The sequence below is a fragment of the Mycteria americana genome, chromosome 22, assembly GCF_035582795.1.
Source record: "Mycteria americana isolate JAX WOST 10 ecotype Jacksonville Zoo and Gardens chromosome 22, USCA_MyAme_1.0, whole genome shotgun sequence".
Lineage (NCBI taxonomy): Eukaryota > Metazoa > Chordata > Aves > Ciconiiformes > Ciconiidae > Mycteria > Mycteria americana.
The window spans coordinates 4,198,602-4,225,125 of NC_134386.1; the positions used below are offsets into that span (position 1 = coordinate 4,198,602).

Genomic DNA, 26,524 nt, shown 5'->3' on the forward strand with positions numbered 1-26,524 from the left:
TTTGCACTTATGAGAAGCTCTCCATAGCACCGCTGCAGTTCAAGTACTTTTTGCATAGGACAAAAAAAAAAAGCATCCATTGGCCTCATGTACGCATTAAGACATGGGAACCAAGTTTATAAAAGAATTGAGCCATTTCTGCAATTGCAATGATCCCTCCTTCTATTGTTAGAGCTGGTAAAATGAATATTGTGAGTTTTGCCTCCATAAAGAGTTCAAACAAAATAACAGTATCTCAAAACATTGTAGCGGGGGGAAAAAAAAAAAGGGAAAAAAAAAGTAGAATTATTGACCACTTCCTCTAGACTGTCAAGCATTTGGGAACAAATATCTGAGCCAGAAGGGAAAAGGGAAGACTAACCGGCACAACCGTGATGAAGAACCCCAGCAACCATTATTTCCTTCCTTTTCACCTCACTTAGCATCCCAGTATTTCCACTTACGACAGGCATACACCTAAGGCGAAGGCTAACTTGAGAGTAAACTCAGCCTAAAGAACTCCTAAAGAAATCAATAGCTCCAGGAGCTAAGACGGAAGATCAGGTTTGTGTAAAGATGTCAACAGCATTGCAAGCAGGAGCCCAAAGACAACTAGGACAGCATTGTCACAGACGGGTCAGGGATGCCATCGCCCTGGGACCCTCAGACGCTGCCCTTGCAGCGAACACCGAACACGTGCCGATGCACAGCTAATTCAGCCTGACAGGTGCTGAGTGGAAACCGAATTACCACGAGATGAACAAAAGTTGAAATGATTTCTCAAATCTCATTTGACAGGTAGTACCTTCCCCAAACTGGAAGTTTTGAAGGGTCTTTTCTCCCCAAGAAAGGAAAATCTGGGGACAGTGATTTTGTTTTGGCTAGAATTTATAATTATAAAATGCAAGTGCAGACCAGTGCTCCTGTGACACTTCATGATGACATTGAGAAACACCAGAGTCTTTAGCAACAAGTGAGCAGCACTGCTGGGAGTTCAAAAGGCATATTTCACCAATTCTGTCAGCAATAAATTGAGATCCTGAAGGTGGAGAAACAGCTGAAGATTTCAGTAGGATGATACTGGCAGCAGATGCCTTTGATGACCAAGCATAATAAATAGTCCAAAAGAAATTAAGCAGAAGACAAGCACGGAGACAGATTTGTTACCTGTTACCTACAGGGGGAAAAAAAAAATCCATTCTAACTTTTCAATATGAATGATTTCTTGGTCTGAGACAGGATATTTTGTACTTTTGCAAAATATGTTAGGTTAGAGATAAATCAATGTCCTGTTATCTAAGCCAGATCTGAAGCTGCTTCATACTGAAATTCTAGGTAAGTTATCTGTCATTAGAAAGTCCACTGACGGGTGAAAGACATGGTGATTTATGTTTCATTATTAGCCTTGCCTTTGTCCCATCCCTAATAGGTACTTTTGTTTTACAGATGGATACGTTAGGCCAACCACGGATTTGAAGATGGAGCCATTTGCAGATGAGGTGATAAGAGGGCATTTGAGCGTGCAAGGACTATTGGGACAGTGCTGGAGGTCGGTGTTGGGCTGAGGGTCCAAGATCTGCAGCTGTTCCACGTACATCGCCTACTGGAACAGTCTCTGAACTTACCTAATCATCAACTTTGCTTGCAGCCAAAGCACAATGTTCTACACCGAAAGACAGCTAAGCAGCTTGGATGGTCATCAGAATACAATCCTGGAGCAAAACAGTGACCCATGCCGGTACTGAAGACAAACCCTACACGTCAGCTTCGCAACACAACTGATTCCTGACTAATCCACGTAACTCAGAGTACTTCGCTTCAAAGACCATCATGCTTTTGCAGCCATACTGCCCAAGCTGCAATATTTGGGAGCATCAGTGGCAGGCTGCCCTTGTTTTAAAAAATAATATATTAGAAGAGGAAACTCCTCTGCCAGGAGTCACTCACTCAAGGGGAACTCTGCCCTTGTCCGAGGTTGGCCATCGGCAATGAAAAGGATAAGTATACACTAACAGGGAAGGTCTCCAACGCTCCATCCATACAAGAAAGTCTCATATCAAGCACCTAGTCACATCTGCTCAGACGTGGAAGAAAAGGAGGCTTTACACTGATCTTGTAGGCCCATCACTGACAGTTTCAAAATCAACAGGCTTGGTTTGCTTGTGTACATGTTTACTTACTGGCAGACAGAAAGCTATAAATATTCAATAAGGCAACATATCAGCACAAAAAGGTTACTGTTTCCCAATAAGCCAACTGAAAGCAAGCACTCCTGTTTGACAAGGCAAAACAACGCGTTAGACTCCCCGGGATCCATCCGGTCGGGCAGCCAAAGGTGCTAAGCTGCAGGAAATTGTGCTGCTGAAGTATCTGACATGAAACACACTTCAGGGGCCACCTAGGTTATGTGTTTTGGCAGTAGCCGCAACACTTTAAAGGGGGACAGTTCTTCACACAAACGAACTTGGATCACTTAAAGCCTTTTCCCCGCCATTTTCCCTTTTTGTTTTTCCCCCAGATAGATGAACCCAAAACCTAGGTTGTAAAGGGAAGTTGATTGTTAGTAGAGCACACCAGGAGGCTTCAAGAATACCATGTTATCTGAAATTATTTAACACGTAAAACATACGGCAATAGTATACGGAATTCGTATTATTTTCGGTTCTTCTCTTGAGCATCTCCCCTTTGACAAGAAGGTTCAATAAACCCTAAATTGTAAACCCCACCACTATTCTCCATGGTGCAACTTTCAGCTTGCAGCAAACCCAACTCTACCTAACGGCAAGTGGTCTATGGCTAATCCCAACCAGAGAGACATATCTGAAAGTCTACAAACGCCTTCATTATTCCTCTCTCAGAAGCAGAATTTCAGACCAGGGTGGGGGTTGTTTTGTTTTGTTTTATTTTGGGGGCCTAAGTGTTGGATGGTTCATCCAAGAATTTATTCTGAAGCTGTTTCCATCTCTCAGTACAGCAGAAGGAACCAGCACTGACCTCCCAAGAGAAGCAGGAGGAAAGTCAATTGCTTCCATAGCAACCAACGTACCGAACTGCCACGACTCTCTTCTGCAATTAGGGCTGATCACAACGATTTCCCATTCCCTTCAGGTCAGTGGGCTTGATAATGCTGGGACAACCACGAGATTCAACAGTAAAACCATTTGTCAGGCCACGGACGGTTTGATTATTCCCTTGCCTTCCTCCCAATTCATCACTGTCCAACATGACAGAGGTTGGACAAGGATCCTGCTGGCTGGTTTTGTTTGGGGTTTTGTGGGGTTTTTTGGCTCACTGCCTATATTTTCACCATGAAAAATCAGAGTACAACGCTGTTTCATGCATTGCCTGTCAAAGGGCTTTTCCTAACACCTGAGAAATGTTTTGTTGTGTTTAAGAGCGTGGTTTGTGTAAAATGAAAAATACACATTTTACATGATGAAAAGAAAGAAGCAGCAGCAGCAAGCAGATGTCAACCTCAACAATTCTTTAACCAAAGAAAGAGAAAAAGGAGCGATGAGATGAACATAAACAACGCTGCGATGGTAAATCACCCTTCACTGTTCGTGGCGGCGGCTCCGCTGTGGTACCTAACTCAATCAGGGGTGGAAACAGATGCCTGCCAGCCTAATGTGGAACAAGCAAACATCCCCTGACCAGACATTTAAGATTTGTGTCCCAAAATTTCTGAAGAAGAATTTAATCAAATTAAAAGATAATGTCATAACATCCCCAGCCTTTGAAACATAACGACAAGGTAATAAATCACGTAAAATGCAACTGCAAACATTGATCTAAGACAAAAGGCAATTACCTGAAAGCACCATCCATCTCAGACTGTTCCCAATAGGCTTCCTGAGCACTTTTAAGTCAAAACATGTTTTAGCTACCATGCTAAAAACAAAAAGCAGTTCAAAGAAAGATGCCCTCATGATACACAACTAAGCAGAACCAAGAAGCCAGGACACCATTCGCTACACAAGCAGTGCCAGCAGGCAGAAGGAGTGAGGTGTGATAAATTTGGGGGGAAAAAAATTACACATTCAACTGTGAATCACCAGACCGTTACAGAAAAGGTTTAACAGTTGAACAACAGAGGTCTGAAGGTCAACTCCTGTTCTTCCATGTTATCCCAACTTAAAGAGCGATGATGGCCACGCAGGTGTCATCCCCGAGCTGTCCCACTGTCTTGGAAAGTTTGACAAGAAGGAGAATGCAAACTTCTCTGCCAAACAGTGCCTGCAGGATCGGAGCAGGCAGGGAGGGAGGATGGATCAAACTCCTTTCAGATCCTCCTTATAAAGTCACCACTAAGTCAAGAAACAAGGAACAACTTCTCCACCACAGACACTCCAAGTCAAAAAGGGCTTGACTGAACTCTAAATGACCACTGCAGTCACAAAAACTTTTACAGAAATATATTTCTGATAGAAATGGGTTTCTCAAAGCCACGAAACAGCTTTTTTGTCGTCATCTTAAAGGCAACAACTATAAAATGTGGGCCAATTTCTGCTTTCACTTAAATAGATTAAATTCATCTTACAGAATTTAATGGCCTTCTTTGGCAAAACAAAGAAGAGAGTTCCAAAAAAAATTTTCTATCAAGCTTAAAGCTTACTATGCCCTTCCTATTAGAACTTCCCTCAAAAGAGACTAGCCACCTGATTCTCCTTTTTCCTTCCTCAAAGTTAAACTGTCTGGAGCGCATCACCTCGCACACCGATTCACCCTGCAAGATGTCAAAAGCAGTAATTCCCCGCAGCGGCAGGAGAGGCCGAGCGGTGGCACGGTGGTTGCTCAGGAAACCACCTCCCTGGAATGCGCTGAAATTTGCCTGAAGCCTCAAAATAAACATTTTAGCATTGAGCAAAAATTCATCTCTAGGCATCTCAAATTGAAATAATCATTTCTATATGCAGAGTAGATAATGTTCTCTCCTCGTTGCTATTTAGCGTTTTAAACTGCCTTTAAGTGTATAATTAATTACATTACTTGTCAGGGATCACTTTACAAACCACTCCACCTCCACTCAATTGCTAGGCTCTAGCATTATCTTCAGCCTTGGTTGTTTTTTTTTTTTTTTCTTTCAACTCGTACCATCATTCCTGGAAACACTCAGGATTCAACACTGTGTGCTAACATCCTTCACAGGATGCACACATTTTAGAAGAGGGTTAAAATAAGCCTCACACTGAAGAAAGGAGCTGTATTTCCTTGGAAAACTGATTACAGACAGTGCCTGCAGGCTTTGCTGCAGTCCAGAGTAGGACTTGGCCCCTCTTCCTCCACCTTCCCATCAGGAGCCGGACGCTACGCCCAGACTCAGAGTCCTTTGGTCCTTATGAGTTGTCCAGATCTTTGTTCCTTCTTTTCTTCTTTACACAAGGGTCCTTCCCCAGCCACCTACTTCTTTCCAAGTTCTCATCTCCTGAGCTCCTTTAATCCAGCCTTCTAGCCCAGGAAAACCTCCAGCCCTCATGTTACCGCTATTTTCACAGCAGGAACCATAAATCCAGGCAGGTGAAGCATAATCCATTTCTACCGTAGAAGATGAGCAAACATCCGTGGGACGACTGCTTGCCAGCGCCTCGCCGCAGCTCTGAGCGGAGGGAAGAAGGGAGGAACTGCAGCACTGCAAGAGGAAAACTGTGCGTGCCACAAACTTCCTTCTACGGACAGCTTCAGAAACCCTTCCCCAACAGACTCCTCTGTTCCACCTCCACCTGCCTGTCTCACACTGCTAACACCAACCTGGCTGGGCCCTTCAGAAGCTGCAGTCCCTGGCTGCTTCCCAGCTGGACGAGGTCCTGGGCGCCAAGCATGCATGGACACAACGGAGAGAGGGGCTCCCCAGCAGCTCCCTGGGCACGCACAGTTTAGCCATCTGAAGCAACCTGAACCCCCTAATCTGAAGTTTCTACCATTACTCCAAGGTAGTGCTGCTCACTAGCACGTACTATGACAACTCTCTTTCTTGCTCTCACTTTTTTTCCTTCCTTAATGCTGCTTCATGTTTCTTTAATGATACTTCAAGGTAGTAGGAAACTCCACTTTTCCTTTCAGATTGCTACACTATCAGCAAGAGAAGGAGATCAAAAGGCAAAAAAAAATCGCAGATCCCATTGTCAGAGCCCACTCCTGGGTTGGCAGGAGTCCTGCCCTTCAAAACAGCCTGGTGAGAGAAGCTAGGGCAGGGGGAGAGGCACACGTGCAGGCACGCCCGCAAGACGTAACGCAAGACACGGGGACGTGGAATTTATGCTTTTTAAGCCAAATTTACAATTCAATTATAATTCTCTGTGGATGCAATCATAATAAGTTTATAATTATTAACAATTATAAACACGACAGTAGAAGCTATTTAGTTACAAGAAGAAAGGGCTGCAACAGCAAAATTGTAATTGTAATTCATGATGACTGAAAAAGAAAGAGCAATTTTCACAGCAACTATGGCCTCAAACGAGGCATTTCCAAGTACAGGGGCTGTCTTTTTTTCTAAGACAACTCCTCTTTCAAACACAATACATTAAAGAAAGCCCACATTCAAAATTTGGACAACATTCAATTAATTCCTCCAATTGTGAATACTCTATAAGCTCACCATCCACCGAAATAAACGATACCCTGATTTCAGAGAATCATTTATTAATATGACCTTTTCTATAGTAGCTATAGATTTAAGAGGAAGATGTCACATATTTACATGCCATTTCAAAACACTTGACATCCTTTTACCCCATCCAAGGCCTATGCTGAATATGGGCCCCTTTGATTCATAAACTAGGGAAAACCAGGGAAGGAAACTGGAGAATTCAGCAAAAAATCCACTGAAACACTTGCTGCTGCTTTAAGACGGTGGCGGTCCCAGCCTCCTTCGAGGGCAGCACCTCCGCAGCCTCCAGCCCTCCCCAGGTTGCCACTTCCAAGTTAGGAAGAATCTGGGAAATGATACCGAGTTGGCGGCGAGACGCAACTATATAAAGATTTAACGGCACTCACACATCTGCATGAGGTCTGTCTGGGCTTGAAGGTATTTATGCAACTGCCTGCCCGAACCGTCAGACGCACACGGGGTTAAGCCAGGGAGGGACACGACGCACTTCTATTTATGTTTCAACCAGAGGCCTCTAGTAAGATGTATACTTTTAAGAGCAATTACTACAGGATACATAAATTAGAAGATATTTCTTTAAAAAAAAAACAAAAACAACCCCCCCCAAAACCCCCAAAATAATATTCTTGGATGCAGGTAAACAAGATTCCATAGTTTCACATTAGTTGATTTAGCGATATTTCTGAAATCTGGTTTTATTCCAGCCTCTCTGAAGACCAGCATTAAAAATTAAATTTGAAGTAGTATCTTTATTGGATCATTTTTATCTTCTCAAAAGCAACTCTCTAGATCTTCCAAATTAGTCTGAGGGGAGAGCGGCCACACGCAAAATTGCAAGTAACAAACCTAAATGGGTATCAATTAGAAACTAATACTTATTCAAGTTTCCAAGTCAATGAAACTTGGCTGGGGAAGGTCCAATCAACCATCTAGAAAAAGGAGCCGTACTACATTTAAAACCACTTCTGGGCTGGAATTGCCTGTTCTCCCTCTTTTAACACAGAGCCTTTGCATGCAGCTTACCAGGGCAGTATGCATCAACGTCCAGTTTCTGTGCTGAAGAAAGTGTTGGTGAGCCAAGCTCAGACTCTGGGATTCGAGGGCTCTCAACAAACTTTGCTTTCCTCAAAGGGGCTAAGGAGAAGGAGGGGGAAAGAGAAAGAGAGGTCATGAGTAAGGGAAATAGCAAGCAACAGATGGAAGCACTTAACTAAACGACACTGTCAGACTCATATCAGGTTACCCTTTTTTTTTTTTTTTTTTGGCCAGGAAAAAAAAAATTATCTGCATTCTTTACAAAGGCGATGGCTCTTGTTAAAACTTTCAAACTGTACAGTCTTACTTGTCTTACTTTAAAGTGTGCGAGTACCGAGGCACATTCTTGATACTCTTAAACACTTCCTTTTTGCCTACTTTATTAAATTTTTTTTTATAGGAAGCAAATGGGCCCGGATTCAGCAACCACAGAAGAGCTAAGATCATAGAGACGTACACAAAGCCCATCAGGGTTTAAGATAGTTAACTATAAATATATAACATGGATACAGAAATTCTGTGTTCAGTAATTGTTTCCTTTGAACATAAAATTTCAATTTCAAAACATTCTGAATGTCTGACCAAACAGATTTGCTGTTCAACACAAAAGATCAGAGTAAAGCTAATGCTGTCCAAGACAAAAAATGAGCACTCCGCTTTTATCCTTGCAAATCCAGAAAAGATTCAAGAGACTTAAATAAAGAACAGGGAAAAGGTAAAACTGTCTGTAACAAAGCAGTATTGACCACTAATGCTACAGAAATGGGATTTTTCCACGTTTTAACAGTCTGAATTCTAAAAGACACAAAGTTCTGTGAAACATTTGTTTGTAATAAAATAATTACATTTATTAAGAAGTTTTTAAACAGATATTCCTGCCAGACCAGAGAAACAGAACTAGTGAATAAGTTATACGCAGAGATTATTATATTACATTTCAAAGTTAAACTCACATGCCCATTAAAGTGAAAGGCTAATTTGAAAAGCCACTCTACAGACAGTATTGTGGGTCAGCATGCTTCATGCCTCTGTGATTCTCAGCGTAATAGCCTCGATTTACATAATTTATATTTATAGTTCTCTGTCCTGCAAATTAAATTTGGGATCTGAAACTCAAGATGGGGGGGATGTTTGCTCTCATGCATCTCCTGTAATAAATGCTCACCAGGTCAAATGATGACCTCTGAGGCAGCAATAAATCTCTTGCTTTTAAGGAGCCTGCACGCAGCCAACATGGTTGGCCCTGCAGTTGGAAAAGGATTAGCAATTCCGACGATGAAGAACCAGAAAGACTACATACACACAAGTAGCTGGCTCTCGCTAGCGGAGCTGCTACATAAATGATCACAGGAATTTTTAAAAGGAGGGTGTGGAAAACAGAGATAAGGGTTAGGGTATGGTTTTTCAATAGAAAGTCCCTGAGAAGCAGAATATAAGCAAGGAATCAGACCCCCCTCTCTGTACCAAAATAGGTGCTCAACTCCCTCCTGACTCTCTTCCCCTTAATGATCCGTCCCAGGAGACCCGACCTGGTGAGGAAAACAAGGTACCACGCTACCATTTTGCACAAGAATATCCTGGATGACTGTGAGATGTATTCACAGCACATTGCCCTCCGGAGTCCATAGGGGCTGGCGTAACACGAGCCCTGCCAGGGGAGAGGAATGCGAGGGGCTGGCGGGAGATAAGGGCAGCCTGAAGCCCCCTTCTCCCCCCCGGACCGGCCGCCGTCCCACCGGCACGTGAAGCTCAGGGACGTGCAGCCCCGCTCAGACACACAACCTGATGCCAAACGCTGCGAGCCGGTAGGCAACTGCATAGAACCCCCCAAGCCCCACACATGCATGCACAAGCACCCTGTCAGCTTGCAAATTGGCCAACACCAGTGAAAAAATTATTCACAGTAATGATCTTGTGCCAGATACTGATGTAATGAAAACACGTAAATATTGAGAAGATTATTACTATGGCATGAAAGTTGTTTAGAATAATAATTCTGCACGGGCCAATCTACTAATATTTCATTTGTAATTGCAGTTTTAACAAATATGTTTATTTCAAATGTTTTACCACGGCCCCAGTAACAGTCATTTTTATAATATATATTAGAAATAGCTCATCTTTTCTTTATCATTTCTGGCTAACGCTAGAACCATAAATCTTCCGATGCAACACTTGGCAATGTTCATTTTGTTCGGAAATACAGAATACACATGGTTTTCATAGTTCAAGAGATGTTAATGACTGCAATGGGATTGTCACCAGAAGGTATTGCACTGAAGATTATTTGAGTTACTAACCCAAAGAGGAAGAAGAAATTTAAAAAACAAAGAGAGGGCTGATGATACCGACCATGCCGCTTTCTGTGCGGACTCAGAAGCCTGCAGAAGTTGCAGAACCTGCACGTTTCGATAGATCAGCACCTAAGAGGTCAACTCCCACCTGTAAGGAACGAATACAGCCATCTCCCATTTCAGCATAGGGTTTTATTTCTGCATCTCTTCTGGATCTTCTTTACTCCTCACTGAGAAGCTGACCCCATCGCCCAATTAATTCCTGCCTTCTCCAAACAACTGACCTACGACAGCAGAAGCGATCAGCTCGTGGATTCAACAAGCTGATCCACCAATTTTTCTTTTGAGGGCAACGAAGAACTTCATGTTAACGTGGTGAATTCTCAATGTACTGCAAGTTTAGTCATACACGTCATTTTACAATGTTCATGTTTTTGCTCCCTAAAAAGCATGACTTAAGTCTTAAAAATGCATGTTACCACCAGACAAGATACGCTATGTCAACACGACTTAAAGACAACAGTTTACTTTAAAAGGCTCAAGTCAATACAATCTTCTCAGTGTAACTGCAGATCAGGAAAAAGCCACAGAGCAATAGTTTCTTTAATTCAGATATTCTGAACCTGAAAAAGACAAAAAGCCCTCCTAACTCATATGTAACCCGATTACATGAAAGTAGGATTTTCACGTAAAAGAATTAAGCGCTCCTGACTCCTGTCCAGACGAAGATTATCCTGACAGATTCATGTTTGGGCATTAGTTTTCTACTGGAATAAGTAACAAATGGAAATGCCATATATTCAGAAATCTGTTTTGCCATTTTTTAGCCGAATGTTAAAGCTTAACATTGATCTTTTTATAAAAGTGACTTTCCACACACAACAGTTTGCCTAGGTCCTGAACATCCTCCTGTGAGCACAGGCAAATCTTACGATCAAAGTCATGGGATGAGCATTTGGCACACGCTATAAAAACTAACAAAAGCATGAAAAAATTATTTGAAGTATTCTATACCTGCCTCGGTCCTTTACACCTCTTATTTCTGTAAGATTTTCTGTACGAAACAGACCGACTCTAGGCATTAAACAGCATCGCAATAGCCTTTCCTGTTACGCAACTGCAAGTTTTTGAGCAGAGGACAGTATTTCTTCAAAAAATACTAGAAAAAAGGATGTTTGCAAGAACCAGTTATAAAAATACAATGAATTCAGTGAAGATGTCAGTAATTAGTAGCACTCTTTCTAGAACTGCAAAATGCACATTTAACTCAGAAAAACGTACTGATCACGAGTAGCCTAAAGTCACAACCTCGTCACTCGGGTCCCACCGCCCGTTCACTGCTGACGGCCCGGGAGCTGACGGCAGCAGCCCGCGCTGTACGTACGCCCAACGGGCTGGTCCTGCTCCCAAGGGCTCGATGACAAACAACATTGGCGTCATATAGGAACTGACTTGCCACTACTAATGTAGGAACTTAAATTTAAATAGCTAGAGAAGTTATTTAAAACAAATACTGCACATTTTGGGGGCTAGTTCCTGCAGTTCTTCACCAGATTAATCCCCATCGGTATCCAAGCCAGTAGAGCAAAACTGAAAATCCTTCCTTCAGTGCAAATAAAATTCTCATTTGACTTTGACAGCAAGTTTTGCTGCGCAAGGAAAGCAATGCTAATTCTAGGGGAGGAATTAACCACGTAATGCAAAACAATTACCAGGGCACGCATTCAGAAAGTTTAATTAGATGGCTCATTTATGACACTTTCTGCAGCAGGTGGTCTATCTTCCAGTGTGGACAAAGACAGAAATTATTTCTTTCCCGGTTTTCACGCTAATTCTTCTTAATATCCACACAGACACTGGAAGTACTATGCTGTCACCAATGACTGAAGTCTTGAAAACAGACAGGAATATAAAACAGTTTAAAAACTGTATATAACATATTTTTTGGAAAAGTATACATTTGAGAGAAACTGTCCTGCTAAAAAGGAAGAATTCTGTTATCTGGGTTTCAGGATTGCCTGTTGATTATTAACCTGTAGGCAGCTTCTTACAATAGAAGAGCCATACAACGGAAGACACAGTCGATAAAATCCAAAGCTGAGCCCCAACAACGCTTCTTCATCAGCGGAGATGGAGATGCTCCGTTTTCTTTCCTCTGATGACAGAAGAGAAATAACCTTGTCGCCTAACACTACAGCTAGGTGTGAATTCAAAAGCATACATACGCAAACATGTATTGAGAATAGATGCACAGGACTGCAATAAAGCCCTGTTAAACTAACACTAGGGAAAATATTTTATTAGAAGCTGCAACGTCAAGCAGTCTGCAGACTGGCTTGTTAAGAGTCTCTTTAGAAACAGAGATTCGGAGTATGCCCACCTGAGGAACAGAAACCAAGAGCCCAATTCATAATACTCCTCAAACTTGTATGCCCATACTAGTTATTCCTGAAGCTCTCATTCCAGAGGCTGGAACGAGCAGCACGGGAGAGCTGCGGGGCCCCTCCAACACAGAAAACGCTTCAAAATCCAGGGGCTGCTGATGGTTTGTCCTTTTGTATATCTGCGCAGAGCCCTGGGATCAGTTCTGGTGCTGTTTGTGACCAATGGCAAGCATCTAAGCTACTACCAAATAAAAATAAACCAAAGTAAAACCAGGATGTGTTTATTCTTTCAGAGTAATCGTTTTATCTCTATTAGCATTGTGTTCTAGTTCAGTCTATTGAGCTTCCTAATTCTATTGCATTTTCTACGTTACCATTTCATTGTCACGTAATTCATAGATGAGTTAGTATTTTAATTAAAAAAAAAAAGGTTTTCTTTAGATTAAAAGGCATTGATAAAAGGAAATTATCATGGATTAGCAAAAGGCTTCATCTACTAAAATCAGTTTCAGCTCTGAAAGGAACGTTTCACTAAAAAAGGGTTATTAACATCTAATGACCTGATTGAACAAAGTGGTTTTTCAGGCAGTTATTTCAGTACATTTGAATCCATTCCACAGTTTGACTACAATACATATACCTATACCTTTGTGTGTGTGTGTGTATACACCCATAAAGGTACACAAGAAACCAGTCTGTCTATGGACAAGGCAGATGCTGGAGGAAAGAGCAACTCTTTTTCTACGGCATGAACGATGGACTGACCATCCGAGGGGACCTGGGAGCCTCTCCTTGCATCGGCTCCTTACAAGCATTAGAGAAATGTACGTTATGGTGCCCTGAACTGCATTAATGCAAACCACTACAGCTTTTTATTACACAAACTCACATACTTCATCGTTATAAATACAAACGCAGCGTGGCCACGCGCCTGAATTCTCTTGACTCGCTCCTGAGGCAGGTCCCAAGCAGGGTCCAGCTGAGGAGCTCGGCTCACAATCAGCTCTTCTCCCCAGCTTTGTCCTCTCCCTGGCTTACACACAAGTACAGCTGAATTGCAACTACGCTTTGAGCCTTCCTCTGCCAGAAGAGGATGAACTAATGAAATTTGCTGCCTTTGTGTAAAAACACCGGGTTTATCACAGGCTGAAAGAGTGCCACGAATGATGAAAACGAGTGAACTGCTGTGTGCTGCACGCCCATCTCTTGCAACTGGTTCAGCTGCAGAGGAGCCGAATTGTGCACTTAAACATTGCATTTGTAAATATTGTAAGCACAACATTATAACACAAATTCTGTATGGAGAGAATGCAATCCCCCAAATGCACAAGCTTTTACAAAATCCTGCCCAAGTTATGCTGTGATGGGAAGAGCCAGAGGACCGGTCTGAAGAGCAAACTTTGGAAACTCGTATTTAAGGAGAGTAAAAGCGGGCGCTTTGCGCATCATCCGTTCCCCAGCTTTACTTAATAACGACGGCTGCCGTGCCAAAGGCTGATTCACGTGCTGGAAGCTGCCCAATGGCTACGTAATGCTGCGGAGAGTAGACTTTATTGAAGTCTCCCTCGTACTAAAATGTTTTAAGTGCTGCAGTGCTATTGATCCACGGAGCTCCTGGAACAAATAACTGTCAGATTCAACACAGCTGGACTACACCCAAAACACGAGAGATGTAGCTTTCAGTGCTGCCTCTGGTCCCAAATGACTCTTTATTTTGCTGAGGTAAGAGGCATAAAAAGAGAAAATTACAGACCACATGATTATTTTTGCTGTGGCACTAATATAGCAGCTATGTGTTATTAAGATTTTTAGGTATAAATTAAAAAAAAAACACCAAACATTAAAATAGTGAAATTAGAGGTTAACATCTTTCTTCAGATAATCCAGCATTATTTTACAGAAACCATTGTGTAACAGTAACAGTTTTTTCCCTTCTGTTATTTGAGAGTATAAAAGCTTTTTAGATGACGTTTTAAAGCCTCTCTCCTTTCATCACACGGTTATCGCAGCATCGTGGGTAGGGCATAACATACAAGTAGCAAGAACAATGTGTTGTCTGGAAACATCACACTTGTTCCAAAACTTTCAGAAAACATGTTTAGTTTAGGAGATAAGGTCCTGAAACAAGAAAATTGAAGGAAATGAAGGTGGAAAGAGGAACAGAGCACAAAAAGCAGGAAGGGAGTCCAGTGAGCTGGTAATGGAAGAACAGCAAGGGAAAAGGAGAGTTAAAATAAGCAACTGTCAAAAGCTGTCTTAATTTAAAAATTCTTCTTTAAACTATAAGAAGTCTGTAACATGAAGGTTCTGCCTAATACCGCTTCTGAAAATGTTTTTTGTAAAAATGAGGAATAACCTTTTCTGGAGGAGTGGATTCCGTGATCCTGTGGGACCACAGAGACCTGCTCGAAAATTATTTCACCCTCTCTGTGTCTCTCCAGATGAACAGTTCTGTACAAGGCACAGAAAACAGTACCAGGCCATAGCAGTAATGTTACCAAATGGTGTTCAGGGACATCAGAAAGGAGTCTTCTAGAAAAGCATTTTAATTAAATCAAATTATAACTCATCTTACTTAAATTATTACAACCTCTCTCAAATAAAAACAAATACTTGATCAAATCACCTTCTGTACGAACAGGCACTCCTAATGCATTTTCAAGGGGGAAAATAACTTGGTTTTGAAAGGCTTATATGTATTTTCAATACATACAGAATAAAATAATACAGATTTCTCTGTGAAATGCTGAATAATGGTTAGTATAATGATGTTTGCAATAAATTTGCGTATTCAGAAAGAAAATAATTTCCCCTAAAATACTAACCTGTATGCAGGCTGCACTTCCAGAAAAAAATTTTAGCTCAATTTCCATTTTGCTTATTACTATGCAACGATTTTCTGTCATTTAGAGCAAATGGAACAGCAATTTGTTATCAAACTTATCACTGCTGGAGACAACAGACAGCAAAGCAGCCCTCTCCTGGGTCAGCCCAAATGTTTTCGGTTTAGGTTAGACCAGTCAGAGCATCCCAGCGTGAATCTGTTGAGCAGCTGTTGCCTAGAATACTCTGGCAAGCCTTTAGGAAGAAAGTTGCTCCTATTAATGATCCCAGAAAGAAAAAAACCCTCCCTCTTTCCCTGTAGATAAGTTTATTTCCAACGTGGGCTGCCAAAAAGTCTTTATCCCCGTAGGGGAGACAGCTCTGAGGAGAAGCAAGTTATTTAATTAACATATAGACATGGCAGGAGGAGGATATGGTACTTTCATCTTTCCATTCCAACTTGGCAAATTGTTTTTGACTCCTCGGAGCTGTGTCACAGTAGTAGACTTCTCCACGTCATTTCCCATCTAAAATTCTTCTTTTCAGCATCTTCTGAAGTCTTTTAAAATTGCCTCTTTTAGTAGAAATTCCTCATGTGTGACTCAAGGTAGAAACTTGTGTATAAGAGGAGGAGGATGAAAGAAGAGAAAGGAAGTCAGCATCACTTGCTCCAGCTTTCCAAGTCATCTTTTTATGAAAATAAGCAATTCACCCACTGACATTTTTCATAAATTTCTGTTGCAGTCAGTTTTCAAGTTTCAGACTTTGGTTATAAAAAGAAAACAGAGTGAATGAAGACCTGGGACTACAGGATGGAATCATGTCATCAAAATTTTAAGCTTATGTAAGGTCTGCTCAAATACCCAAAGAATCTTCCCAAATGGCAGAAACGGAACGGGGCAGAGCTGGAGGGGAAAGCATTCCTCACCCCCCTCGCATCCCTCTTCCCAACAGTTTTATTTCATTAAATGTTAAATTTAAAACAGATGAGAGGAGAATGCAACAAAACATGAGTGCTGAATCGCGTTATTCCCATTCAATCTCCTACTATCCTGGAGTTCCTCTTTCAGCAATTCAGTGACTCAAATATTGCACTGGCACTAAAAATGAGAAAAACTTTCAAAAAAAGACCTGGATATACTGTAAAGAATATTTATTCTAAAGAAAGCAGCAAAGAGCCCGGGCACTTTAATCAAATTATAGGTAACCTCGTTGTTTCGCTCTTTAGAAAGAAACCGTTTCACCATTTTCTAAACATAAAGCCTGACTCATCAAAACACAATGCTCAGATTTCAAGGTAAACTTTCGTGAGAGAAATCAGAAATTAAACAAACAGCTACACATTTTCCTCTTTTCTGTATGAAGCTGACTGTAAGACAGATCTTGGGGAAAAAATGTCTGGTTGCTACAGTGTCCCCAACAAGGGGCTGTTGTTTTATGGGGCTTTTTAAATTGTACATGTTGAACAAGTCAGGTTGTAGAAACATCTCTGAACTTTTAACATAGCTTAATTCATCTCGAGTCACTAGAAAAAAAGAAAATATATTTAACTGAAGATTATTCCCACAGAAGAAAAGAGCAAGTGTAATATAACCACTTCCAAAATAAGGCTGATCTTCCTGGTAGCGTACGTCTTCCTCTTTTGTACAGCCCTTCTCTCCATTTTTATTTACACTGAGATTTGACTACAATAATACTTGAATCACAACGTGTAGCTGTGAAGCCACATTAAACTAGAAAGTGTTCAGAATCGCTGTCCTCCTATCCCATTACACCAACATTTTTTCTAGCGCTTGCGATGCTACAGGAGGGCTCAGGAGATGGTGTGTCTCTGCGAACTGCCGTCCTTCCCCTAAGAAGGGGGTCGGGTTCACGGAGCAACCTGTCTCTAGCAGCAAACACCAGACACCCAGCAAAGAGCACGGAAAAGGGGACGATGAGAGCTCTGTACAGTCTCTCGCATGTTGCGATGCAGGGACTTTGAGCCAGAGTGTTATCCCCCGAAGCCCGCAACAAATTAATCTTCCATTAATATAACCAGTCACATCTTGAGACAGATTTTCAGCATTCACAACACCTCGCAGCACAGCTTCCTACAAATTAACTACACAGTTTGAAAAAAAACGCTTCCCGGTTTTGCACTGCCGACCTCATTTCTGAAAACTCAGGGAAACTATCAACTTGGATTCCCCTCCGCACAGGCGATGACTCTTCCAAAGACATCTCAACAGACTGGGGGAGCCTAACGCCGCTAGGCAATGCTCACGTTAAGTTATTCCTAATATATTCTGTTTATCCAGGTGAGCATTAACTCTGCCCTTCAGAGCACTTCCTATTCATTTGCTCCATACAGACTTCAGGCCAACAGGTCTGTAGTTTCCCCGAGCTCCCTCGGAGCCCTTTTCAGCACTTGAAGCCCTAACAGCCACCTTTCAGCCGCCTGGCGTTAAGGCAGTTATAAACGAGAGGTTACACAGCAAAGACAGTCATTCAGCATCCTTGAACACCTCCTGGTCCTCACGCTTTGTCACAGTTCGTTTCTATGACCTGCTCTACCAGTGCTGCCGTCTGAGACAGACCCACTTCTCTGTCATTCTTTCTTTGCGGTGTTTGTACCTACGAGGTCGGTACCTGCTGCCTCTGCTAAGGCTGTGTGTGAGGTTGGGCTGTTCTGAATTCTAGTGCTCCCCTGTTATTATAGCAGTAAAAAAATTAAGAAGTGCACTAGGCTTGGAAGGGATCTGAAAAAGAACAACAAAAAGGAATTATTCACTCTAGACATTGCTGCAAGAAAGCTGTTTTAAGTATTTTACAAGCAGCCAAGAATGATCAAAGGTAGGCATCAAATTATGTAGCCAAATTAGATTTGAACAGAAGCAGCAGGGGCCAAGGCCAGGAGTAAGCCTAAGTTGCACATAAACAAAATCTAATTCATTCTCCCACCATATCCTTAAGATCGTACCAAGACACTATAACCACGGTAAGAGAGAAGGCTAAACTGTAAAATACCCTACCGTTCAAAGCCCAAGTAATCCCATGTTAAAGCACATATGAGACTAGATCCTGTTTGCTATACAACACCATTGTGTATGACCAGGACTATACAGCACACAAGGTAATATAAATTCATTACTTGATAACAGCATATAAAATGAAGGCAAAAGATGTGAATAGATAAGGTGATTTTATTTATGTGTCAGTCACTCAAATTTTGCTATGCTAAAACTAATTTAGTTGGTTTAGCTGATAAAGGCAGGCCTGTAATTACACTGACATGTACGCATAATTGTTCAGTTGATACAAAACTGTATTTAGGATCCATATTTCTTTGCTGGTAGGAGCTTCACAGAATACTGTATCCTCAAAATGAAGCTGCTTATCTGACAAGACACGAGCCTGAATTAGCTGAACCTGTTTGTTAACACTTGAAAAACTGTATTATGCTGTGTTTACAAGGTGTTTTTTTACCTAAGGAAATTGCTACCGTTCAACCGTGTTTAGTTTTCAGTAATTTATTCTTTGCTTTTAGAATTCTTTATTTACTTGTAGAAGTAAATGAGCTGTTAGAACTTTCTGTTTTGAGAAGTGATGACTGCTCATCAGCCTTTCCTTCTACAGAGGAACAGGGACAAGGAAACACGGCGTGCCTAAATGATTTAATTAAAACATCGAATGAACATGTGATTATTTGTGTGAACAGAGACGGTTAAAGCAGACCAGCTGGACCTGCCTCTGTCAACGATGCAGGCAGACAGAGGAGAGCAACGTTTCTCAGTGTAATGGGATTTAAGACCCAACAATCTCTACGAGACTTCGGTGGCATGTGCATCCTGCGACAGCAGCAAGATGTCCCACGAAGGACCAGGTCCTGTCCAGTCCTTTAAGTGAAAATAATGTTAACTTTGCTGGGAAGGCAGTGCTCTCAGCACCCATTTCTAAGCCAAGGAAGCAACAGTCATGGCACACAACAAGGCCAATGACCTTTTATTGAAAGGAACGCACCAGTCTGGTGACTTTCCTTCAAAAAACATTTTCTCACTTACACCTATTCACTTCCATGACTGAGAAGGTAAAAAGAAAAGTATAACGGGAAAAAAAACTGTATTCTCCTAAGCCTGGCTTTATCTTTGCAGAGAAAAACCTTGCAGAAATTCCAGGTTTCAACTTTCCACACCCTGCAAACGGTACCAAGCCAAGGAGCTGCACTCTTCATCGCAGACACGCGGGACCACAACTCCCTCCACGACGCACCATCCATCCCTGGGTCTAAACTTGCGTGGTGGCTGGCTAATGTTACAAAATACAGCCACAGGTGCCATTTGTGTGCCTGAGATAAGAATCAAGCTCCATTAGGGCCAGATATTTTACAGCAGGGGGGGAAAAAAAAAAAAAGACATTCAAAATCAGTCTGTAATGCAAGAGCGATGCTTGGTCCAGCTCTGACAGCTGATTAACTGCGGGTGACACCGGGCACGGCTGCTGCTCCTTCTTCTGCTGCTGAGCGATCTTCCTACCCATCACAGAAATTTTAAAGTAGGGCGTTACAATGAAAGGATCAAATGTCCCCTTGCTCCTCTGTAAGCTCCCGAGCATGCTATTTTCCACAAAGGCAACTCCCAGAACAAACACTTCATTCGTAACCGGCCTCAGAAGTGCTGCCTTATCCCAGCTCGCACCTGCCTCGGTTCTTCTCTGCATCTTCAGGGCCCTTATCTTCCCTTTTTCACTTTATCTTTATCCTTTGTCAAATTGAGTATTCTTTCTCCCCCTCCGAATTGAAGCTTCATTTTTTCCATCTACGCTTTCTCCCTATCCAGCTTTCACAGTATCTGATAGCTGTCCCATCTCCTCGCAATGCTGATGCCTCCATCTTCCAACCGGCCCCTATCACACCTTCTCTCCTCTTCTGCTCACTCTCCTGTTGCCCATTTTGAGGATTCCAAAGCAGATCAAGAGAAGCAAGCCAGGCGAGCTGCCTTTACAGCCCTCTTTCAGACCCTCTAAACAGATTTGATACTTTGCAGAAACAGAGAAGATGAAAGGAGACAGAAATTCAATACAAAAGCTCCAAAAATGCTGCTGAGACAACAGGCAAAATCCCACCAAGTCCGACAGCTCACTGCCTTGGCCCTCAGCTCTTCTAGTCCCAACCTTCTCTACATCAGTGCGAGCTGGTGCAGTGTCCGGCTGCACATCTACAGCGATTCCCCTGTGGCTTTTGTATTCATTGCTGGAAAATCTTTAAGTTAGGTATTACAGTGTGAAAGCTTCCCCAGCTGTCAGTCATTACCATCAGCAGTAACAGCTTTGCCAATAAGAATAATTTAACAGTTAGAACGTACAGAATTACAGTGCTCATAGTCATTTATTTAAAGGTAGGGTTGGGGATTTTTTGGAGGGGGACAGCTGATTGGTTTTGTTGAAGCTAATTTTTCTTTGCATTTAGTTCCTTTTTAAAAAGTAACTGGTTTCTTCATAAATATGTGGTTATAGTAGAAGCTCAGCTTGGCAAGAGGTTGGATTTCCTATCTTTTTGGTATAGCTCCTTTAGATTTACATTTTTCATAAGAGCAACAGTAATATGAATTAAGTGCTGGACAAGCTTATTCACCTGTTCAAACTGTTTCTAGAAATTTCAAAGCATGCCCTAGGAAGAACTGCAGAAAGCAAAGTGCTTGGTCTTTTCTTTTTTCTTTTTTTTTTTTTTTTCCCCATGAAATGAAATGAAGATGCAAACCTTTGACAAAAGCTGAAGTTTAAGGGGCTGTTTAAATTCACTTAGAAATTGTTCTCTGTAGCCATATACTCATTAAACAGAAAATTGGGCATTCTAATAGGAAAAAAAACCACAAAGAACTTAAACCACCAACTTGTCTAAATAGATCTTGATCTGAAAGATTCTACCACTGAACAGAAAGAAAAGAGTAACTCTTGCTTCCTGAAGAAATAGGGTAGACAGGAAACTGTACACAAAAAATCTGTCTATGTTACATTTATGGAGAAAAATCACGGAAACACTGTAAAAGAATAAAACAGGCAAAACCAGAAGAATGTAGAAGAGCAAGCAACAGTCCAGATCTTTCACCTCTGCATGAACTAACATGATACTCAAACACATCCTGCTGAAAACAAGGGTACGTAAACAAGCCTTTGTTTTCTTAAGAGGTGAAATTTTAAAACACTGGGAGAGAACAATATTAGGTTTAAATTAGCATCTGCCAATCCAGACTTACAAAAGCTGACCAATGCATTTCCTCTGCTTAAATTTTATGGTATCTGACATTGCAAAACAAAGGGCACTACAGCTTTAGAACAAACTTGACATCAAGCTAAGTTATAACTGCATGATTATCACATAATGAAATATTTATAGTGCAAATCCACTTATTTCTGAAATCAAACTATAACACAATGCTATATACTGTTTTGATGCAAAGATGAAAGCAGAAATTTAATCTCGTGTGTATAAACAAACCAAATGTGCAATGTTTAGATGGTTATTGCATAGCAGTGCTGGGTATTTGGCAATCAGAAAGAGTGTTTCAGCACAACAATGTATTTATACACACATAAATGCCTTCTGTCCAAATATAAGCTTTTAACAAATATGGTATGAGATAAAACTAAGCCCATATGTTCTGTAGCAGTGATTCCTTTACTAGAAGACAATGTGGAGCTATTCATTCTCATCCCCTTATGCAACCTGCCCTCGGATTAAGTGGGCAGCAAGAATCTGTCTATTTTCCAGAGCAGTACCAGCAACAGGTACGGATCCACATCGCTCATTTCCTCCTGTGCAAGACAGAAAAGCTTTTAGAAATGCTCTAATATTTCAGAAAATTTTCCTTTCCCATTTCCATGCCTCTTGCCTATATAACCAGGCTGACTTAGGAACACAATTCCAAAAGTTTCCTTTCTAACTGGGGGCATGGAGGGAGGGAGAGGATAAATAAATGACAACTGTGTGTTTAAAAAATGCTGAAGAACAATTGACTGTCAAGACCTAAAGAAGCACCCGGTGAGGCATCAGGCTCAACGCAGTCTGCCATCGCTGTTAGACACAGAGCTCCTTCAAACAAGCCAACAGTAACCCTTTCAAAACCACGTGGTGAAATCAGGCCGTCATATTGCAATCTTCAGCCAAGTTGGTACCCACCAACTCATCAGAGTCTCAGCATCGGCAATGGGACAAAGTCCCAAGTGAAGAGGCGCTTGGGCAGCCATCACAAGCCCCAACCAAGTTCGGACCATGACTGACATGGACCAGACCTCTGGGTCCCATGGGATCTGAGGAAGGAGCTCTCTGAGATTGAAGGCCACGCAGCCCAGTGACATTAGTTACAACACAGTACACGTCAGGACCCTAAATATCTGGTTTAATAAATACAAAGGTACTCAACCAAAGAAACACTGGAAATCAAGATTTGGTTCTCCCCCCCCCCCCGCCAAAGTACCATTTCAAAACAGTTTGGGTTAATTTGTTTTCTCATTTCATTTAGCTGTAGGATGTTTCTTCTTTGTTGACAGAAAAAAATGCCCATCTCCACATGCAGTATAAAAATCTCTGGCCTGTCAGCTGTAGCTGTAGTTCAACAAACTGGGTACTTAGAGGGCTATTGTTTAAACTGCTAAGAAAGCTGACGCTGGAATAAGAAAGCAGCTCATTTAAAAATGTATACGCACATTATCTACTTGGAAAAAAAATCAAGAACTGTATCTTGGTAACAAACAATGTGTTATTTCTTAATGAAGTGCACAGAAGGGGGATGGATTATACTAATGCGTATTTTGAGGTGCAAGAACCATTGGTAAAGGTTTCTGTCTACAGAAGGTATGCAGGTCTATAGGAATTCAGCTTGAATGTTGGGCCAAAGACATCTTTGATACAACTCCAAATCATATGCACGTGATTAAATCAGCAATATATCCAGGAATGGAATTACACAGCATCAACAGCTACTCAAGGGAAGTCACCACAGAGCAAGGAAAGAGACAGCAAGCGGCAAAGCAATGGTCCAGAGACACAGATCAACCTCAATTCTCAACTTTCTGTCTGTTTTGCGCACTGGTCAGGGATCTGCGATGAAAACCCAGCATGAAGCTCTGCAATAGATGACCCCATCACAACACATGGCTGTACACGTGCTGCGGGAATTTTTAACACACGGCATCACTCCAAACTTAGCGATAATACTGAGTTGTGATGAGCCTGACCAAAGCTTCCTACACGGTTAGAGGCAACCAGGTACAGATGACATCAGAAATTGCAAAAGCAATGGTCAGTCTTTGGACAAATAATCCAACCCAAGAACCCAGTGTGATCATGCAGGGCACAGCAAGGAGAGTTTCCAAAACAGGTTCTCTTGTTGTTCTAGAAGTAGGAAAGGATTAGAAAACAAGCAGCCCAGTTGCAGACAAGGGCTTCTTCCAAAAGGGAGCATCCTGTGAAGGCCCCTCTGCTCACAAGGAGTGGCACGATCAAGTGCATCTTTGAGGGCATGCCCTAGGAGCGGGAAGAGGAAAGATGTAGCAAAGGGAAGAGCGATGGCCTGATTTAATTCCACAGGAGGCTTCCTACACCACCTTCTCTTGCTATAGAAACCTCTTAGCTATGTCTAAAAATTAAAATTCTCACACACCAGAAGTGTAATCGTGACAGATGCTCCATTTTGTGCAGCACCAGTGTGAAATAAGGACAGACTTCTAGCTGTGAGCTTCTGAAAAGCCATGGAGGTTCAGGGCTATTTTGTTTGCTTTTTTTACATTATCTGCACTAAACATAAATCTTTGGGGTTCTCCTTTTGTTTAAGCATATCTACAAGTATCTGAAATGAAAAAGCTATTATCACCTTTTCCCAGCTATAGTGCTGTGATGACGTGTTTACCCCATCCTCAGCAAGTCTGAGCAGTTATACAGCCACGATGCAAAAAAAAAAAATCCTGGGGAAGAGCAAATTATAAAGGTTCTGCAGGCCCAGCAGGCAGGCAGGCAATCTCACACACAAACATCAAGGGAAAGCATGTGGGATTTTCTGCATCTCTCTATTATGATTTCTGTTCTGTCAATATGGGAGGCAGTTGTGTGTCAAAACAAGACAGAATTAGGTTCATCTTGTAAGCAGCATTTGGGAAAATCCATGCTAAAACTGGTTAGTGACTTTCAAAAGCCAATAAAAATATGATATGCCAGTTTTTTCCTTCCCTCCATTTAAAAAAATAAAAGTTGCATCCAAACTATCCTGAAATTAATGCAGAAGCGTGACGAGTTTGACAGGTTTCCAACAAAAGAAAAGCCCTCGATACAGGATTTGGTTTAATCCAAAAAGTTACAAATAGATGCACTGTTTATCTGTATAAATTTCAGGGGCAGTTTTGGAGCCCCAAAAAACTTAAGTGGGAAATTTACCGATTTCACATAAAGAGTTATGTTTGTTTAATAAAGATAAATGTACATATGTGGGTAGCACAGAGACACATTCATCCACCTGTTTTATTTCGACAAGCCCAGTTGGTTTCCATTTAAGTATACGCCTGTCAAAACAAATCACAAGTCCAAAAATAATGGATGAAGCATCCCAAAAATGAATAGTTAAGAATTGACACAACAGGAAAAAAATATTCAGCATACATCTTTGTAAGTGAAAGAGGATCCTCCTTCTCCAGCAGGTTTCATTGCTGGAGACGTTAGGGTTTGCCATGCTAGAGTACAAGACAGGACCAAAAACGCAGGTGCCAAAACCACAATGAAACATTGCTTGTGTGTGCGTGTGTGTGTTTTACATAATTTTTTTAAAAGGGACGACTCAATAATTCTGACAAAATACAAGTTTTCTACTTGTTAAACCTCTGGATAGCCACAGATTGCAATGCATCAGGGAAAATCAAATGGGAAATGAATTATGCCCAGAACACATTACGCATCTTGAAAAAACCCTGATCTAACGGCACTTTACAGACAACTCAGTCCTTGTCGTTACTGTGCAGTTCAGCAATGCAAGAGTGGGCCTCCAATCCAACCTCCACTCCTACACGAAAAACATGAATTTCAGATCAATGTCACGTTGACGGTATGACAGTTAAAGAAAGCAATAAAAAGAAATGGAAGCGTACTGCAAACAGTATGGTATAAAAATACCTAAAAAGGATGAAAGCCTGTCCTGGCACCAACAATTTTAAGCAAAACACCCCTCAAAAATTAGGTGCAACATGAGCACTAGGCACTTGAATAGCTTTTCCTCTTATTATACCTTGGAAGTGGTTGGTTATGTATTTATATTTTTCCTAGTAGCACTGAATTAAAAATCTCACTCCTTTAGTGAGAAGCAAAAATCTCTCACCCAGCACACAGAGATTTTATAATCCACTCCAATCTAATCTGTGGTCATTTTGCAATACAAAAGAAAAACCTTATCTCAATCTTATTGTTCTCAAAATTTAAAAACAAAACACTTGATATCTGTAGTATTTTTCAATACACTCCTCAGTAGTCCTTTCATATTTTAGGAATGCTGAAAAGTGGAATTTTTTCATGGCTCATTCATTTTACATTTTGTATGTGAAATTCTGTACATCCTAGCAAGCAGGCGACAAACTCGGATTATGTAAAAGTATTACAACAACTACAAGACAATAACCCAAGCAGCATAACCCTTACCGACACTAAAAACCTTCTAATAATGGCTTCCTTGTAAACTAGAAGCATCAGAATCCCTTATTCTACACTGATTTTCTGCAGAGTTAAAGCAGGCCGAGGAATGCCTAACACAATTTAAATCAAAGTCCATGCGAGACAAATCATCCGAATACTCACAAGGCTTTGTTTTCTCTCCCCCTCACCTGAGAGCGTGCAATCTTGCAGCAGAAAGTCAGCAAGCCTGTTAATTCATGGGTACCGATGCCTTGAGAGCAGCACTCCAGTAAAGATCCTCCTCTGGTCCACACCTCTCCCTAGCGCTAGCTCCATATTGCTGCTCACAACGTCAGGATGATGTTACAGGTGACACCTCCCGCCGCTGATGTCAAGCTCGGTTCCCAAAAGCACAACCACCGTCTCCCTGCGGCGCCTACGGCCCCTAACAAGCATCACTTCTGCATCCTCCCTGTCCCCAGGGAGCAGGCTGGAAGATGATTTCAGAAAAGCTCACGGACACAGAGCTTTCCCTCTTCGTTAAGTCTCTCGGCATTAAAGAGCCTTTCCTTCCAGAATGCGGCAGCAAATGTAGACTATACGCTTCCCTTGGGGGAAAAATGAAGTATTTTTACAGTTTCTTTCTATGGCGCAGTTTAATTTGCTCTTTTGTTAGAGCAAACTGCTGAAAGAATAGGTAAATAATGGCGCAGTATACCGGAGTGAATGATTCACTGATGCTCTCCTGAACATTTTGGAGTAAGCCGAAGGG

The 26,524-nt window shown here is 41.6% G+C and overlaps 1 protein-coding gene across 8 annotated transcripts in view; it reads right to left on the bottom strand.

The window, feature by feature from the left end:
* TANC2 (tetratricopeptide repeat, ankyrin repeat and coiled-coil containing 2) overlaps window positions 1-26,524 on the bottom strand; it is a 256,753-nt gene that overhangs the window by 122,389 nt on the left and 107,840 nt on the right. For all 8 annotated transcript variants that reach the window (XM_075522836.1, XM_075522834.1, XM_075522835.1 and 5 more), the window contains one exon: window positions 7,613-7,723. In XM_075522836.1, coding sequence (XP_075378951.1) covers window positions 7,613-7,723 — 111 coding nt within the window. The remainder of the gene's footprint in view (window positions 1-7,612; window positions 7,724-26,524) is intronic.